The following is a 17,075-nucleotide window of genomic DNA, read 5'->3' on the forward strand; positions in this document are numbered from 1 at the left end:
AAAAATCTGAGAGGGACGAGGTATGGAGCATGCTTTCAGAAGTCTTAAAAGAGCAACACTCTGATGCGGAAACTACAGAACCCGAACCACCAAAAAATAAAATCAACCTTCTGCTGGTGGCCTCTGACTCAGATGATAAAAGTGAACATGTGTTGGTCTGCACTGCTATGGATCGTTATCAAGCAGAACCCATCATCGGCATGGACGCATGACCTCTGGAATGGTGGTTGAAGCATGAAGGGACAGATGAATCTTTTGTGCATCTGGCATGTAAATATCTTGAGATGCCGGCTACAATAGTGCCATGTAAACACCTGTTCTCACTTTCAGGTGACATTATAAACAAGAAGTGGGCAGCGCTATTAGGGTTGCCAACTCGCTAATCGCACAAAACCGAACACCTTTACCTCTCCCCCTGCCCCACCCTCACTCACTCCATCCCCCCTCCCTCTGTTGCTCGCTCTCTCTGACCCTCACTCACTTTCACCAGGCTGGGGCAGGGGGTTGGGGTGCGGGAGGCGGTGAGGGCTCCAGCTGAGGGTGTGGGTTCTAGGGTGGGGCCAGAAATGAGGGGTTCAGGGTGCAGGAGGGAGCTCTAGGCTGGGGCAGGGGATTGGGGTGCAGGAGGGGGTGAGGGCTCCAGCTGGTGCTGCAGGTTCTGTGGTGGGACCAGAGATAAGAGGTTTGGGGTGCAGGAGGGGCACAAGGTTCTGAAGATTCAGAGCATGCTGCGCAGCGTGGACAGGAGGACGGTGAAGAAATCTGGCAGCATGTGACCTCCAGACGAAGAAGGGGGAACGTCCATGTACCAGCAACGCGGATACAGGTAAGTAACCGTTTTCATGTTCTCTCCACAGGTACCATTGCGGGGAGTGGCCCAGATGATACGTCTGGGGGAAGGGAGCAGAAGGAGACTCCACCAGTTGAAAGGCATGAGATGCACTGTCCTAAGGTTGGGGGTTCCACGACCACCACTCCCAAGAGAAGGAGGCGGGTGGTGGTGGTCGGGGACTCTCTCCTCAGGGGGACTGAGTCATCTATCTGCCGCCCTGACTGGGAAAACAGAGAAGTCTGCTGCTTGCCAGGAGCTAAGATTCGCGATGTGACGGAGAGTCTGCCGAGACTCATCAAGCCCTCGGATCGCTACCCCTTCCTGCTTCTCCACGTGGGCACCAAGGATACTGCCAAGAATGACCTTGAGCGGATCACTGCGGACTACGTGGCTCTGGGAAGGAGGATAAAGGAGTATGAGGTGCAAGTGGTGTTCTCGTTCATCCTCCCCGTGGAAGGAAAAGGCCTGGGTAGAGACCGTCAAATCGTGGAAGTCAATGAATGGCTACGCAGGTGGTGTCGGAGAGAAGGCTTTGGATTCTTCGACCATGGGATGGTGTTCCATGAAGGAGGAGTGCTAGGCAGAGATGGGCTCCACTTAGCGAAGAGAGGGAAGAGCATCTTTGCAAGCAGGCTGGCTAACCTAGTGAGGAGGGCTTTAAACTAGGTTCACCGGGGGAAGGACACCAAAGCCCTGAGGTAAGTGGGGAAGCGGGATACCGGGAGGAAGCACGAGCAGGAGCATGTGAGAGGGGAGGGCTCCTGCCTCATCCTGAGAACAAAGGGTGATCAGCGGGTTATCTCAAGTGCCTATGTAACCCTTCTGCCCGTCAGAGTTGGCAGCAACAAGGGCCGGGTTCAATATCTAGGGGATCCATTCCCATAACACAATGCAAACCGGCTCAAGCCCCCATCCAGTGAACTGGGACAAATATATACCACCCCCACTGGGTGCCTCCAAGAGGCAATGCTTCCCCTCTCGCAAGCATATAGTCTGAGTGTAGCAAAAAGCCTTTTAATAACAGAGAGAAACAATGTGGCATTATGTTGGGGAAACACCACCAACAGGATTCATAACACAACCCATGAGCAAAAACCCCACCCCAAGCAAATCGGGGCATGTCCTTTCCCTTTGGTTCTTGAGTCCAGTAACCCCAAATCACCCAAAGTCCCAAAAGTCCAGTGGCCCAAAAGTCTCTGTCCCTGGTCAGGCAGCCCCAGAGTTCGAAAGTTTATCTGCAGAGTTTTACCTCCCAACCTGGGTGGAGATTGGGGGGGGGAGAGAGAGAGAGAGGTAAGGGGCACCTTACATGATCTGAAGCTGACCACCCCACAGCTCCATAGGCCTTTGCTCCGCTCCGCCCACCGCCCCACGAACTGCTTCGCTCGGCGTCCCACAAGCAGCTCCCACCGTCCTATGAACGGCTCCACCAGCCTGTCCACCAGCCGCTCCAGCCCTCCCGCAAACTGCTCCCCCAGCCTGTCCACCAGGCACTCCGGCCGTCCCGCAAACTGCTCCCCCAGCCTGTCCACCAGGCGCTCCGGCCGTCCCGCAAACTGCTCCCCCAGCCTGTCCACCAGCCGCTCCGGCCGTCCCGCAAACTGCTCCACCATGTATCTTCAGGCTCCCCCACTACCTAACACAACACTCAGTGATTTCAGCTCTTGGGTGAATTCAGCTTGTGGTAGGGGAGCCTCAGTGCTGGTGCACCGTTAGCCCAAAGTGAGCTCAGCAGCCTGTAACTAGACTCCTAATGGAATCAAAATTAGCCCTGATATTCCACAGTGGAGAGAGGAAGAAGTGCAATTAGCATGTAAGGCCCTCACCAAGGGGCCCATACCACCAAGTATTAATACTTACCCCCCAGTCCCCCTCTCTCTCTATTCACAGAGTTTTGGAACCCATGTCCCTTGCCTAGCGAGTGCTGCTCAGTTGATGGCGAGTACCTCCATCATAACAAAAGGCCCAGTACAGTTCCAAGCACAGTTCCCATAGTCAGGGTAATAACAATTTATTCTTCCTGCCCCAATAACAGGGACACTGGGGATCCCACAGCAGCCAAAGTGACCATTTGGGCAGCTATGGGCTCATGCTAGGCGAGGTCGGTGTGCCTATGCAAATTAGATCAGCCCCTGAAGTTCTTTTCCACAACTTGCCACACCTCACCACCAGATGTCAGGGTGGAGCTCATCCTGACGCTGCTTACACCTGTATACAAATGCACAAAGCCTGGGAAGCAAGCAGGGAGAACTGGAGGTCCTGGCAAAGTCAGGGAATTATGATGTGATTGGAATAACGGAGACTTGGTGGGATAATTCGCATGACTGGAGTACTGTCATGGATGGGTATAAACTGTTCAGGAAGGATAGGGAGGCCAGAAAAGGTGAGGGAGTTGCACTGTATGTAAGGGAGCAGTATGACTGCTCAGAGCTCAAGTATGAAACTGCAGAAAAACCTGAGAGTCTCTGGATTAAGTTTAGAAGCCTGAGCAACAAGAGTGATGTCGTGGTGGGAGTCTGCTATAGACCACCGGACCAGGGGGATGAGGTGGATGAGGCTTTCTTCCGGCAAGTCGCAGAAGCTACTAGATCGCACGCCCTGGTTCTCATGGGCGACTTCAATCATCCTAATATCTGTTGGGAGAGCAAAACAGCGGTGCACAGACAATCCAGGAAGTTTTTGGAAACTAGAGGGACAATTTCCTGGTGCAAGTGCTGGAGGAACCAACTAGGGGCAGAGCTCTTCTTGACCTGCTGCTCACAAACCGGGAAGAATTAGTGGGGGAAGCAAAAGTGTATGGGAACCTGGGAGGCAGTGACCATGAGATGGTCGAGTTCAGGATCCTGACACAAGGAAGAAAAGAGAGCAGCAGAATACGGACACTGGACTTCAGAAAAGCAGACTTTGACTCCCTCAGAGAACTGATGGGCAAGATCCCCTGGGAGAATAACATGAGGGGAAAAGGAGTCCAGGAGAGCTGGCTGTATTTTAAAGAATCCTTATTGAGGTTACAGGGACAAACCATCCCGATGTGTAGAAAGAATAGTAAATATGGCAGGCGATGAACTTGGCTTCACAGAGAAATCCTTGCTGATCTTAAACACAAAAAAGAGGCTTACAAGAAGTGGAAGATTGGACAAATGACCAGGGATGAGTATATAAATATTGCTCGGGCATGTAGGAATGAAATCAGGAGGGCTAAATCACACCTGGAGTTGCAGCTAACGAGGGATGTTAAGAGTAACAAGAAGGGTTTCTTCAGGTATGTTGGCAATAAGAAGAAAGCCAAGGAAAGTGTGGGCCCCTTACTAAATGAGGGAGGCAACCTAGTGACAGAGGATGTGGAAAAAGCTAATGTACTCAATGCGTTTTTTGCCTCTGTCTTCACGAACAAAGTCAGCTCCCAGACTACTGCACTGGGCAGCAGAGCATGGGGAGGAGGTGGCCAGCCCTCTGTGAAGGAAGAAGTGGTTCGGGACTATTTAGAAAAACTGGACGTGCACAAGTCCATGGGGCCGGATGTGTTGCATCCAAGAGTGCTAAAGGAATTGGCGGATGTGATTGCAGAGCCATTGGCCATTATCTTTGAAAACTCATGGCGATCGGGGGAAGTCCTGGAAGACTGGAAAAAGGCTAATGTAGTGCCCATCTTTAAAAAAGGGAAGAAGGACAATCCTGGGAACTACAGGCCGGTCAGCCTCACCTCAATCCCCGGAAAAATCATGGAGTATGTCCTCAAGGAATCAATTCTGAAGCACTTAGACAAGAGGAAAGTGATCAGGAACAGTCAGCATGGATTCACCAAGGGAAAGTCATGCCTGACTAATCTAATTGCCTTCTATGATGAGATAACTGGTTCTGTGGATGAAGGGAAAGCAGTGGATGTGTTATTCCTCAACTTTAGCAACGCTTTTGACACGGTCTCCCACAGTATTCTTGTCAGCAAGTTAAAGAAGTATGGGCTGGATGGATGCACTACAAGGTGGGTAGAAAGTTGGCTAGATTGTCGGGCTCAACGGGTAGTGATCAATGGCTCCATGTCTAGCTGGCAGCCGGTATCTAGCGGAGTGCCCCAGGGTTCGGTCCTGGGGCCGGTTTTGTTCAATATCTTCATAAATGATCTGGAGGATGGTGTGGATTGCACCCTCAGCAAGTTTGCGGATGACACTAAACTGGGAGGAGTGGTGGATACTCTGGAGGGTAGGGATAGGATACAGAAGGACCTAGACAAATTGGAGGATTGGGCCAAAAGAAATCTGATGAGGTTCAACAAGGACAAGTGCAGAGTCCTGCACTTAGGACGGAAGAATCCAATGAACCGCTACAGACTAGGGACCGAATGGCTAGGCAGCAGTTCTGTAGAGAAGGACCTAGGGGTGACAGTGGACAAGAAGCTGGATATGAGTCAACAGTGTGCCCTTGTTGCCAAGAAGGTCAACAACATTTTGGGGTGTATAAGTAGGGGCATTGCAAGTGATTGTTCCCCTCTATTCAACATTGGTGAGGCCTCATCTGGAGTACTGTGTCCAGTTTTGGGCCCCACACTACAAGAAGGATGTGGAGAAATTGGAGAGAGTCCAGTGAAGGGCAACAAAAATGATTAGGGGTCTGGAACACATGACTTATGAGGAGAGGCTGAGGGAACTGTTTAGTCTATGGAAGAGAAGAATGAGGGGGGATTTGATAGCTGTTTTTAACTAACTGAAAGGTGGATCCAAAGAGGATGGATCTAGACTATTCTCAGTGATAGCAGATGACAGGACAAGAAGTAATGGTCTCAAGTTGCAGTGGGGGAGGTTTAGGTTGGATATTAGGAAAAACTTTTTCACTAGGAGGGTGGTGAAACACTGGAATGCGTTACCTAGGCAGGTGGTGGAATCCCCTTCCTTAGAAGTTTTTAAGGTCAGGTTTGACAAAGCCCTGGCTGGGATGATTTAGTTGGGATTGGTCCTGCTCTGGGCAGGGGGTTGGACTAGATGGGCTCCGGAGGTCCCTTCCAACTCTGTTATTCTATGATTCTGTAGGGGGCTCATGGCTGGGGCAGGGGGTTGGGGTGTGGGAGGGTGGTGTAGGGTCTGCACTCTGGGAGGGAGTTTGGGTGCAGGAGGGGGCTCAGGGCTGAGGTTTAGATGCAGGAGGGGATGTGGAATGCGGGCTCTGAGAGGGAGTTTGGCTGTGGGAGGGGGCTCAGGGCTGGGGCAGGGGCGTGGAGTGAAGGACAGGGTGTGAGGTGAGGGCTCCAGGAGGGAGTTATGGTGCGGGAGGGGGTTCTAACCTGGGGTAGGGGGTTGGGGTGCAGGAGGGGGATTCAGGTGCAGGCTCCAGTTGGGTGGCACTTATCTCAGGTGGCTCCTGGGCAATAGTGCAGTGGGGCTTAGGCAGGCTCCCTGCCTGCCCTGCCCTGCCTCCATGCAGCTCCTGGAAGCGGCTGGCATGCCCAGCTCCTAGGCGGAGGAACCGGGGAGTTCTGTGCACTGCCTGCTCTTTCAGGCACCGGCCCTGCAGCTCGGGCAGGGACAGCATGGGGAGCCCCCGTGGCTGCCCCTGCACCTAGGAGCCGGACATGCTGGCCGCTTATTTGAGCCACACAGAGCCAGGGCAGGTAGGCAGCCTGCCTTAGCCCCACTGCTCCACCAACCGGACCTTTAGCGGCCCGGTCAGCGGTGCTGACCAGAGTCACCAGGGCCCCTTTTTGACTGGGCGTTCCGGTTGAAGACCAGATGCCTGGCAACCCTAAGCATTATGTCCTGCAAATGTAAACAAATTTGTTTGTCTGAGCGATTGGATGAGCAAGAAGTAGGACTGAGTGGACTTGTAAGTTCTAATGCTTTACATTGTTTTATTTTTGAGTGCAGTTATTTTTTGTTCATAATTCTACATTTGTAAGTTCAACTGTCATGATAAAGAGATTTCTCTGCAGTACTTGTATTAGGCAAATTGAAAAATACTATTCCTTTTGTTTTTTACAATGCAAATATTTGTAATAAAAATAAATATAAAGTCAGCACTGAAGACTGTATTCTGTGAAATCAATATATGTGAAAATATAGAAAACATCCAAAAATATTAAAATAAATGGTATTCTATTATTGTTTAACAGTGTGATTAATCGCACGATTAATTGCGATGACGTTTTTTAATCACTTGACAGCCCTAATATTTATATATATATATAAAAACTAAATTTTCCCATCATACTGTTTAAATATGAATAGTACTATAGTAAATGACACAATGAATTCACACTACGATGGCTCTTTTGGGTACTGTTGATCGCTAATTTGGCTCCTGAATCCCTGAGGTCTGAGTCTCACTGACACAGACAATCCCGCAGCCTGGGCACTGAGGGTCCAGTGTGTCCAAGATCCAGGGCCAGCAAATGTTCTCTGCTAGTCGCTGGCATTCAGTGCCGCTGCAGAATCCCTGCTGGGTACGGTGTTTGACAGACACCTGGGAAGTGATGCAGCAGGGCACTTAACTAAGTCCTGGGGGCTCAGGCTGGAAGCCTAGAAGAGGGGCAAATTGTCTCTTTCTGCACCATTTGCCTTATGCTGGGGGCCCATAGAGGCTGCTCCAGCTCTTCTCCAGCCTTCCCCAGCTGTGTGTGTTGGAACTGAAAGAAACAGAGGATTGTGTTCATCTCCAGGGCTGTTTGGGTTCTCCTCCGTCAGTGGGAGCTGGGGCATCCCTGGCAGGGTGTCAGCGTGACCCCGAGCTGAGCACTGCTGAGGGCGGACAGACGCTGGGGTTGTTCCTTGTACTGTCTGCAGAGAGCAGAATGGGCATTGTCAAGGCTGAGGCAGTGACAGGGCAGCCGCTGTGGGTGTGAGCGGTAATTCCTCTGCCTTCTCTCTCCTAGGAAGGAGCTCCCTCTACATAATCCTCTCCACTGGGGGCATTTTCCTTCTCGTCACCTTGGTGACGGTCTGTGCCTGCTGGAAACCCTCCAAAAAGTGAGCATTTTCACCTAACTTGAATAAAATACCTGTCACTCTGCTTCCCCAGTGCCAGCCTCCCAGCTCTCAGTCCCATCTTGGGGACTGCTCAGGGACACAGCTCCCTCTGGCTGCTCCTCTCCCAGCTCCCAGCCCCATCCCGGGGATCACACAGGGACACAGCTCCCCCTGGCTGCTCCCCAGTGCCAGCCTCCCGGCTCCCAACCCCATCCCGAGTATTGCACAGGGACCCAGCTCCCCCGGCTGCTCCCCTCCCAGCTCCCAGCCCCCAGCCCCGTCCTGGGGATCGCACGGGAACACAGCTCCCCCGATGGATCCCCTGCACCAGCCTCCTGGCTCCCAGCCCCATCCCGGGAATCACAGGGGAACACAGCTCCCCCGATGGATCCTCTGCACCAGCCTCCCGGCTCCCAGCCCCATCCCAGGTATTGCACAGGGACACAGCTCCCCCGATGGATCCCCTGCACCAGGCTCCCGGCTCCCAGCCCGATCCCGGGTATTGCACGGGGACACAGCTCCCCCTGGCTGCTCCCCTCCCGGCTCCAAGCCCTATCCCAGGGATCGCATGGGGACACAGCTTCCCTGGCTGCTCCCCCTGCTCTGTCAGGCCTGTCTCTCTTGGACACACCAGTATTATCTGTATTTGTTTCCTTGTGGCCTATTCTCTCTCTTTCCAATCTGTCCTCTCACACTGCATGTTCTCACCCATGGCAGCCGTGACGGGGGGAGTGGGGTGGGGCTGGCTGAGGAGCTGGGAGCGCTCTGGGGACCATCTCCCAGCAAATGGCTCCATGTGGTTTGCTGGGCTGTCTGTGGACCCAGGGGGTTTCTGTCTGCCACAGGGAACACAACCCCAGTAACACGTCCTTGGTGTCTTTATTCTCTCCGAGAAGGGGCTCCCCAGAGCCCTGGGCACTTAAACTCGACAAACTCCGCAATCAATCAAACCTACGATGAACTGACCCCCCCCCCAGGAATTAATGAATAACCCCAATAACCCCACGCACCCAGCGGGGCAGAGTCCCCGCTGCGTGCAGACAGGAGGGGCTGTCGCAGCGCTGGGCATGGCTCATGATTATCTGCCCTGGTCACAGGACAGAACAGCCTGGGACAGCTCTACCAAAGGGACTGCAAGTCGTTCCCACCGCGCCCCCCCTCCCCCCGCTGTAGTTCACTTTCAAATAGTCTCTTACAAAGTCTTGGGTAGGTTTTTTAAAAACCAGAAATGTTTAAAATTGGGGACGGCTAAACACCAGCTTATCTCCACCTCAACAATAGGGCAGACTGGGCTAACTAATCATGCACCCTGAGCTATTTCCAGACCTAAACCCCTGATAAAAGTCAAGCCATTCCCAGTGGAGGAGCCCTACCCCAGCCCCTCCGTGACTAGTGCTGCCATAGAACCCGGGCTACAAGTCAGTTCCTTGTTTCACAGAATCTCAGGGTTGGAAGGGACCTCAGGAGGTCATCTAGTCCCACCCCCTGTTCAAAGCAGGACCAACCCCCAATTTTTGCCCCAGATCCCTAAATGGCCCCCTCAAGGATTGAACTCTCAACCCTGGGTTTAGCAGGCCAATGCTCAAACCACTGAGCTGTCCCTCCCCCCAATACTCCAGGTAGGATGCAGTGGATTCTGACCTTAGTCACGCGGTGCCATTCTCATGTATATTTAACCCCTACTCCTCACCTGCCTTTTCCCTGGAGTCACTGCTGCAGTGCTGTTCCCTTCTGTCCCCCTAGAGCTGGGATCTCATCCCAATCCAATTCCCGAATCCCCTCAATCTCTCTCCCGCTCATTCACTGCCTGGCTGCTTTCCCACATTGCCCCACGTCACCCTATGTGTGTTTCAAACCATCCTGCTGTCCCAGGAATTTGCTGGCCATTATTGCAGTAGCTGAGGTGACAGGTCCTGGAGCAGGCAGGGTCCAGCTGCAGCATCTTCAAGACTCAGCTGCCATCCTCCTTTCATTTTGCAGTCCTGGGATTTTTGTTCCCTTCGGCCACTGAACACATTCCTCATCAGCGGCCTCGGCTATGTATAAAGCTGGGGAAAGCTCCCCAGCAGCAGTGCGTCAGTGCCATTGTGCTGCCTTAGAGCAGAAGAGCCGTGAACATTGCAGGACAAGTAGCACACAAAGGGCCTTCCCCTGGGACAAGAACATTGTTAGTAAAGGGCATCTGAGCACACGTCTCCCGGCTTGTTCTTTACAAAACACCTTGTACATTTAACAGAGACAAACAGAAGCTGGACAAGCAAAGCTCCTCCGAATACATGGATCAGAACGAAGAGCATTTAAAGCACGAAGGTAAATAATTGTCCTGAGATTCTGTCTACTCTGAACTCTCTGCAGGGCACAGATGGCTGGAGCCTCCCAGGGCTTGTTGGCCAATCCTGCCAATGTGGCTTTTGTTGCTATTTGTAGCCACTTATCACAGCACCGCTGCAGGCAAAGAAAACAGTCAAAGGGGAGTTTTCCTGTTGACACAAACTGGGCAGCTCGGAAAACAGCTGGTAACAGCTTGTTGTCAGGGCTCCTTAGTGACCCTCTTCTTATGCGATGACCCTCACGACCTGCAGACCCTTGCCGTTAGGCGCAGTCATCACTGCAGGACTCCTCACGCTGGGTAGCTCCAGAGCCACTAGTAAACGCTAGCTGGGTCAACGTCATGTACAATAAATAATAACAGGCTAGATTTTGTTCTGGCTTCCTGTATAAGAAAGGGCACCAGGCTCTGTCCTAAGCAATTATTTCCCAGGGATCCATTAGCCAGAAAATTAGTCTGAAAATGTTTAATCATGTTGTTATCCTGAATAATCAATGTGTGGGTGAAATGTCCCTGCCTGTGCATCATCCCAGAGCCAGGGTTAACTAGGGTGACCAGATGTCCCGATTTTATAGGGACGGTCCCGATTTTTGGGTCTTTTTCTTATATAGGCTCCTATTACCCCCCACCCCGTCCCAATTTTTCACATTTGCTGGCTGGTCACCCTAGGGTTAATGGACTACAGGCCTAACCAAACCCACACTTTTAACATTGAGACAAACCAGCAGGAAGAGACAAGCGTTAATAAATACAGCACCGGTGGCTCCGGCCCACATGTGCATACACTATTTCCCTTGTGATTTTTTGCACGCTCTTTCAGTTTGTGCATTCTTTCAGCTATTAATCCTGAGCTCCCAGCATGGGGAGGTTCAGGCATGTAACCACTCCTCTGTGGCATCGGTTCAATGGAAGCCCTGCTTCACATGGAGGTGGGAAATCTCCACTGAAGGCTTTGGAGCACCATGCTCTGGCAAAAAACTGTTTTCAGGTTTCTCTGCTTTCTAGCTCCTGAGTCCCATCATTTATTCTGGCTTCTGCTTAAGACCCTGTTCCTTCAGTGGGGCTCTGTATGCATGCATGAAACCAGAGGCCAGATGGGATCCTAAAGCAAGTGTTGTGTCACTCGGCCTGTTTGCAGGGCTGGGGGGTACAAAGGGACTTGTATAAGAACATAGGAACAGCCATACTGGATCAGACCAAAGGTCCATCTAGCCCAGTATCCTGTCTTCCGAAACTGGCCAGTGCCAGGAGCCCCAGAGGGAATGAACAGCACAGGTAATGATCAAGTGATCCATCCCCTGTCGCCATTGCCAGTGTCTGGCAAACAGAGGCTAGGGACACCATCCCTGCCCATGCTGTCTAACAGCCATTGAGGGTCCTATCCTCCATAACCCCCTGGTTCCTGTTTGATTTTGCACAGACCACGAATCTGAGCAAAAAAGTCCTGTTTCCCTTTCCTGTATCTGAGCCAATTTCTCATGTGGGGCCCAGCAGAGGAGGGGTTCTATATGCCAAAGGCCACCCCTAGAGCTGCTGGCTCTTGCTCCCTAAACTTCAGTAGCTGATTGCTGTGATCTCAGGTTCCTGCTACGATGCAGCCTTTGGGGGCTGCCCACAGAATTTGTCTAAATATTACACTCGGGAGGAAGCCAATATTGCCAGCTCTGCCCACTCCTGATCAAGCACGCATGGGCATGTTTTTACCCCACTCATGTGTGACTCTGTACTTGGCAGCCCATGCCTGCACTGCAGTGTAATTCAGTCACACAAACAACTGGCAGGATTTCCAAAATCTAGCTCAGTAAGTCTGACTTAATGGAGACTGGAAGATTGTGTAAACTTGCAGTTTGAGTCTTTGTCCTGTTCCTGGAATCTAAGCAAAGCCAGGAGGATTCTAACACCCACACACCAGGTCCGGCCTAGGCAGCAGCTGGGATGGACGGACGGACACACAAACACACACACAGACACACACACGCTGTGCGTAGGGTCCTTCTCCAGCTATTAATCAGAAATGTCACTGGGGTTTGTTGCTGTTTCTGTGCAGTTGAGATTGTCCCCCGCAGCGGAGAACATGAACGCAGGAATCCGGTTGCTCTCTACATCTTAAAGGACAAAGTAAGTGTTGTGCTTTGTAAGCCGTAGGGTCTGTAGGCCAGTAATTTCACAGCTTTCCCCTGGGATGGCGCAGGGCAATTTCTTTCCATATAAGAGGGTGAAACAGCATTGTTCCAGGCAAGGCCAAAGGGGACATGTTCACATGGAGGCACGGGCATGGATCCTGTAAATGGACTCGCAATCCTGGAACTGTGTGAAACACTTTCAGTTAAGCCCTAGCAACTTTTTTTACCAGCACTAGTCATAGACTTGCTTGGCTGAGTCTTCTGCATTGCTTGGGGGAAGCTGTTTGTCTTGGACAAATTTGGAGCAGTTTAGAGCCGTGCATGGAAATTGAGCAGGACTTGTGGTTTCAGGTGAAACAGGGGGAGACCCAGACATTCTGACTGAATTTCTCTGAGGTTTGAAGTTTGTTTGAACCAGAAACTCAAAGCAAAACTTGTGGGCCGTGAATCCCAGGGGGACCCACCCTGGAAATGGCCAGTCGAGCTCCTCCAAAGCAAATTGCTGAGATTCACCTGGCTCTAACAAACCTGCCATGCATGAAAAGAAGCTGGATCAGCACATGCCAGGGCGCATTTGCAGGTAGCAATGGGATTTGTGGCACCTGTGAGTTTGGCAGGTCCCAAGTAGCTGGCTGCAGTGGAACATTCAACCCAGGATATCAGACTGCATTTATCTGGGTATGGAGGAGCCCGGCCCACCAAGTGTACAAAAATAGCCTGCCCCTGGCTTTCACTCCCACACAGCTCCAGTAGACCCCCTCCCTGTTACCAGGCCTCTGTACAGCTGACAATTGCAAGAAACAGGGTGAGCTTTTACCATGGGCCCAGAACGTGGGCTCCTTTGACAGTGGCTGCTGGGCTCTTCTGTTCCAGTAGTCCCAGGGCTGGGAACTCTTCCAGCACCCTGGGAGTGGATTAAGTATGTCCAGCAGCCCAGCACTGGTGTGGCAGGATGGGCATCTCGCAGGCCTTCCTGCTTCACTCAGTGCGACAGCGATCCCACACGAAAGCATCTCATAGAACCAATTATCAAACACATAAAGGGTAGCCAGCCCCAGGCCTAACAGAGACAGAACAGAAAAATGACAAGATTCTTCAAAAATTGAAATCCCCCCCTCCCCAATTTGCTAAGTCCCAAACCTGTCTTGGTAAGCCCAGGCTTTTCCAGATCATTGTCCCCTGGCTGAACTGTACACACAAGGAATTTCAAACGGCAAGGGGCTTTTTTCAGAATGCAACCTGGGAGGGATATAAAAACTAGCCGTTTAATGGCAGCTGAGTCACATCCTTAACCATGGACTGTGGCTTCTTCATTTCTCACCTGCGCTGTTATTAAAAAGAACAAGCAAGGAAGACAAGTTCAGCTTCAACAATGCCCCGCCCCCTCATCCTTCTCTGAGGGCTTGTCTCATTCAAGCTTATTGTGACTCAAGGGCAACACCAGTTGGTAGGCAGGCAGAGAGCAGGGTGCTGTGCAGAAGCACTGTGGGCGTGGGCAGCAAAACGTGCCATTCTGATCCCCTGCAGGCTGAACCTTCTCCAGGGAAGGGAGCCGGTGTGTGCGATAATCCGCAGCTCAGGAGATCAGAAAGCACCATCTGAGCAGCGCTTTAGGGCAGGCAGCTCCTGGGAAACCCCCTCAAACGTCCAGGGGTCCGGCACTGGCAGCAAACACGATTGATGCTGTTTACAAATGCCCTCTGGCATGATCTGTCCCCGCTCCGCAGCGGCCTGAGACCTGTCTGCGCTCAGAGGAGGATGGAACAGATTGAACGATAGTAAGTCATGCTATCAAAGGCTGCCCGTGACTCCTAGTGCTGTGACTTGGGGGTCACACGAGCATTCATCCCTGTGTGGCTTTGGGAATGGAAAAGCGCTGGCTGGAGAACGCAGCTCCTGAACCCAGCTACGGCACTCCTGCAGGATCTGCCTCTTGCTGGCTTTTAAGGCCTGCCTCAACTGCAGTGTCCCTACTGTCTTTGCCCAGCTCATCCTGAATGCCACCTGTTGCTTCTTCTTGTATTCCTGAAGGATTCTCCGGAGGCAGAAGAGGAGTCCCCTCCGGATGCCAGAACCGCAGCTGAGCAAGGACCGCCCAGCTACTCCAGCTCTCCTCCTGGCAGATCCCCAGGTCCTCCTGTTCGATCGGCTCGCAGATATCACCGCTCCCCAGCCCGATCTCCAGCCTCCTCCAGAGTACACAAATCCCCACCAGGGTCCCCAGGCTCTCCTGTGTGCTCCCGGAGCGCTACTCGCATGCTGCGGACTGCTGGCGTTCATATCATCCGGGAGCAGGAGGAGGGCAACTCTGTCGAAATCAATGCCTGAGGGCATCTAGCTCGTGTGAACAGGAAGCTCCCACTGGCTAGGAATGTGTCTCTAGCAGGTGGCAGTGCGTTTGTTTCAGGCGTGTGTATGTCCGCGTGTGGGCCCAGGTACTGCCTGTCGATAAAGGTGAATCGCGTTGCTCTGCTGGCTGGCTGAGCCCAGTTTAAAATTTACTGTAGCCTCAGTGTTCAAGCTTCAGCGGATTTAAAGACACTAATTTGCTATTTAACACTCTAGAGCAATCCCAGGCAGCTCACTAAGCTTTGGCTTTCTGGGGTGTCAAACTAATTCCCTCACATTTGAGATCTGTCCCTATGCAGCGCTGCATGTGTGTGTGAGCGTGAGTGTGGGTGTGTGCAGCTTAGCATGAGTAGGCATGTGTGAGCAGACATGCTTCCGAGTGTGACTAGGTGTGCATGTCTGCGTGAAGGTGCATCTCAGTGTGACATGACGTGAGCCTGTGGGCAAGTGCATTTGCATGTGAGCTCGCACACACACACACACCCCTGTGGGCCGATGTCGGCGTGGAGCGTGTCTGTGGGCACACACGTGTGGCCGTGTCCCTGTAGCGGGGGCCTGTCTGCATGTGCTGATCATTGGACGGACCTCGCAGACATTCACAAAGCACTGCGGTGCTGCTTTCGAGGGAGCGGAGGCCTAGGACTGTCAGGACACTGCTTGGTGAGTCGTTGCTCATTTACAGGGCTTGGTGCGAGGCTGGAAGGCCCGTCAGAGGCAGCATGCTGCTGAAGCTAGTCCATGCTTGTGCCGGAGTTAGGCTTGATGGCTGTGCTCAGTGGAGTCACCCGGCCACTGAATGCAGGGGGTTGGGCTGTGCCACTTTCCCCTCAAGCCAAACACAGGGTAGATCACATTCCAGACCTGGACGTTAGGGTAGATCACATTCCAGACCTGATTCACCAGGCCTTTGAACAGGGCTTAATCCAGAAAAGGACATGACCCCCTCCAAGAAGCCGACACTTTGGCCGGTCAGTGATGTCTGCGCTCCCCCTTACCTGCTTTTCTGCGTCTGAGTCTCAGCAAGCTGGATTTAAACATGCCCCAAATGAGCAGGACTGCAGAGACTCCTCTGGTGCGTGAGCGTGCCCCCCAGCCGGCAGTGTTATCGTTGCGTGTGAACACGCACCGGCCGCTGACAAGAGCCGTCCCAGAATTAAGCATGCTCTGTCCTTCCATTTGACAAAAGCAAAGTAGACGGCCACTGGGTGGAGCTGACAGCCACAAAGAAGCTCACTGCGGGTCCCTGATCATGGGACCAGTTACAGGGGGCCCCAGCCACAGCCTACTTTAAAGCAGCCTCAGATCAAAATTTTCTGGCTGGCTGTGGCCCCAAGAGGGCAACATGCTCGCTGAGAAGAGCCAGAGCAGTAACCTTCCGGCCGTGCATATGCCCAGGGCTGCCCCAGGGGCCAGCTTAGGAGCTGGCTATTCCAGTTGGGACCCTTCTCCACACCACACCTATGCCACGGGGACTCCTCAGCTGAGGGGAACCTGCAGTTTCCAGCCCTTTGCCCCGCCAGAGCAGCGCAGAGGGCCCAAAACAGCTGCACGAAGTCACTGCTTCAGCGAGCGCAGATGTGAGTCCTGGCCCCACCAGGCCCCCAGCCTCAGCCTCATCTCATCTCTGCTTGGGGCAGCAGAGCGGGGCAGCTTTGCCAGCCCAACGGGAGCCGCCCTGTTCCCTCCACGGCGCCGCCCCGTGGCGAAGCTAGAGGTGCAGGCTGGCGTGTGACACCCTGCTGCCTGCAGGGTCAGCTCCACGGACTGTCACTGACTTCCTGCAGGCAGCCCCCCAGGCGGGGGGGACGGGGGACCTTCGAGGGCCCGGACTTGAACTCCAGGTCACTAGCACAGCTTGGGGTATGTTCTTTTGCTGTGAAATAGCTCTACGTCCCGTCACATACAGCTGCACGGACCACGTTTCCTCGCAGTCTGCTTGCTTCTAGCACGCTGGGCCCTGGGATTTGCCTGACAAGTGTTTAGTTGGCCCGACTGCTGTCTTCCCTTCCCCCGCCAGCTCTGCCATGTCTTTATTTTCTGTGAAAATGGCCTGTTCTTTACACGGACGTTCAGACGTGACACTGGTACATATTCATGTTGGACTTCTCTGGGGACGGTGGCATGGAGACGTTCATCCCACCCCCAGCAATGTGTGGTGAGAGAAGCTGCCATCTAGCCAGGAGGGGTCAGGGTCCCACGTCCTCCTCACACCCAAGAGCTTGTACTGCATCCCTGTAAGAGCAGACACTGTTGACTAATAAACTAAACCTACTACCCTCCAGCCTGGCTGCTTTGCTCCATTCATCTGCCACCACTGCCGAACAAAACCTGGCGCCCAAGCTGTGCGCATCGCAGACAGGCGGGTCTGGCCGGGCCGGGACCTGGGGCCTCACCTTCAACACGTAGAAACAGTTGAGGAAAAGCTTGAGGGTGATTTTAAGACTCCTCAGCACCTTTAGCCCACTGTGGAACAGCTTTCGAGGCCAAAC

At 52.9% G+C, this 17,075-nt stretch overlaps 1 protein-coding gene across 1 annotated transcript in view; it reads left to right on the forward strand.

Annotated features, from left to right (window-relative positions):
• Positions 1-16,867, forward strand: part of HEPACAM (hepatic and glial cell adhesion molecule) — a 74,889-nt gene extending 58,022 nt beyond the window's left edge. Inside the window, exons 4-7 of the mRNA XM_073320913.2 lie at positions 7,692-7,785; positions 10,022-10,095; positions 12,162-12,232; positions 14,269-16,867. Coding sequence (XP_073177014.1) covers positions 7,692-7,785; positions 10,022-10,095; positions 12,162-12,232; positions 14,269-14,565 — 536 coding nt within the window. The 3' untranslated portion in view covers positions 14,566-16,867. The remainder of the gene's footprint in view (positions 1-7,691; positions 7,786-10,021; positions 10,096-12,161; positions 12,233-14,268) is intronic.
• Positions 16,868-17,075: the final 208 nt, after the last annotated feature.

Source organism: Lepidochelys kempii, chromosome 22, assembly GCF_965140285.1.
Source record: "Lepidochelys kempii isolate rLepKem1 chromosome 22, rLepKem1.hap1, whole genome shotgun sequence".
NCBI lineage: Eukaryota > Metazoa > Chordata > Testudines > Cheloniidae > Lepidochelys > Lepidochelys kempii.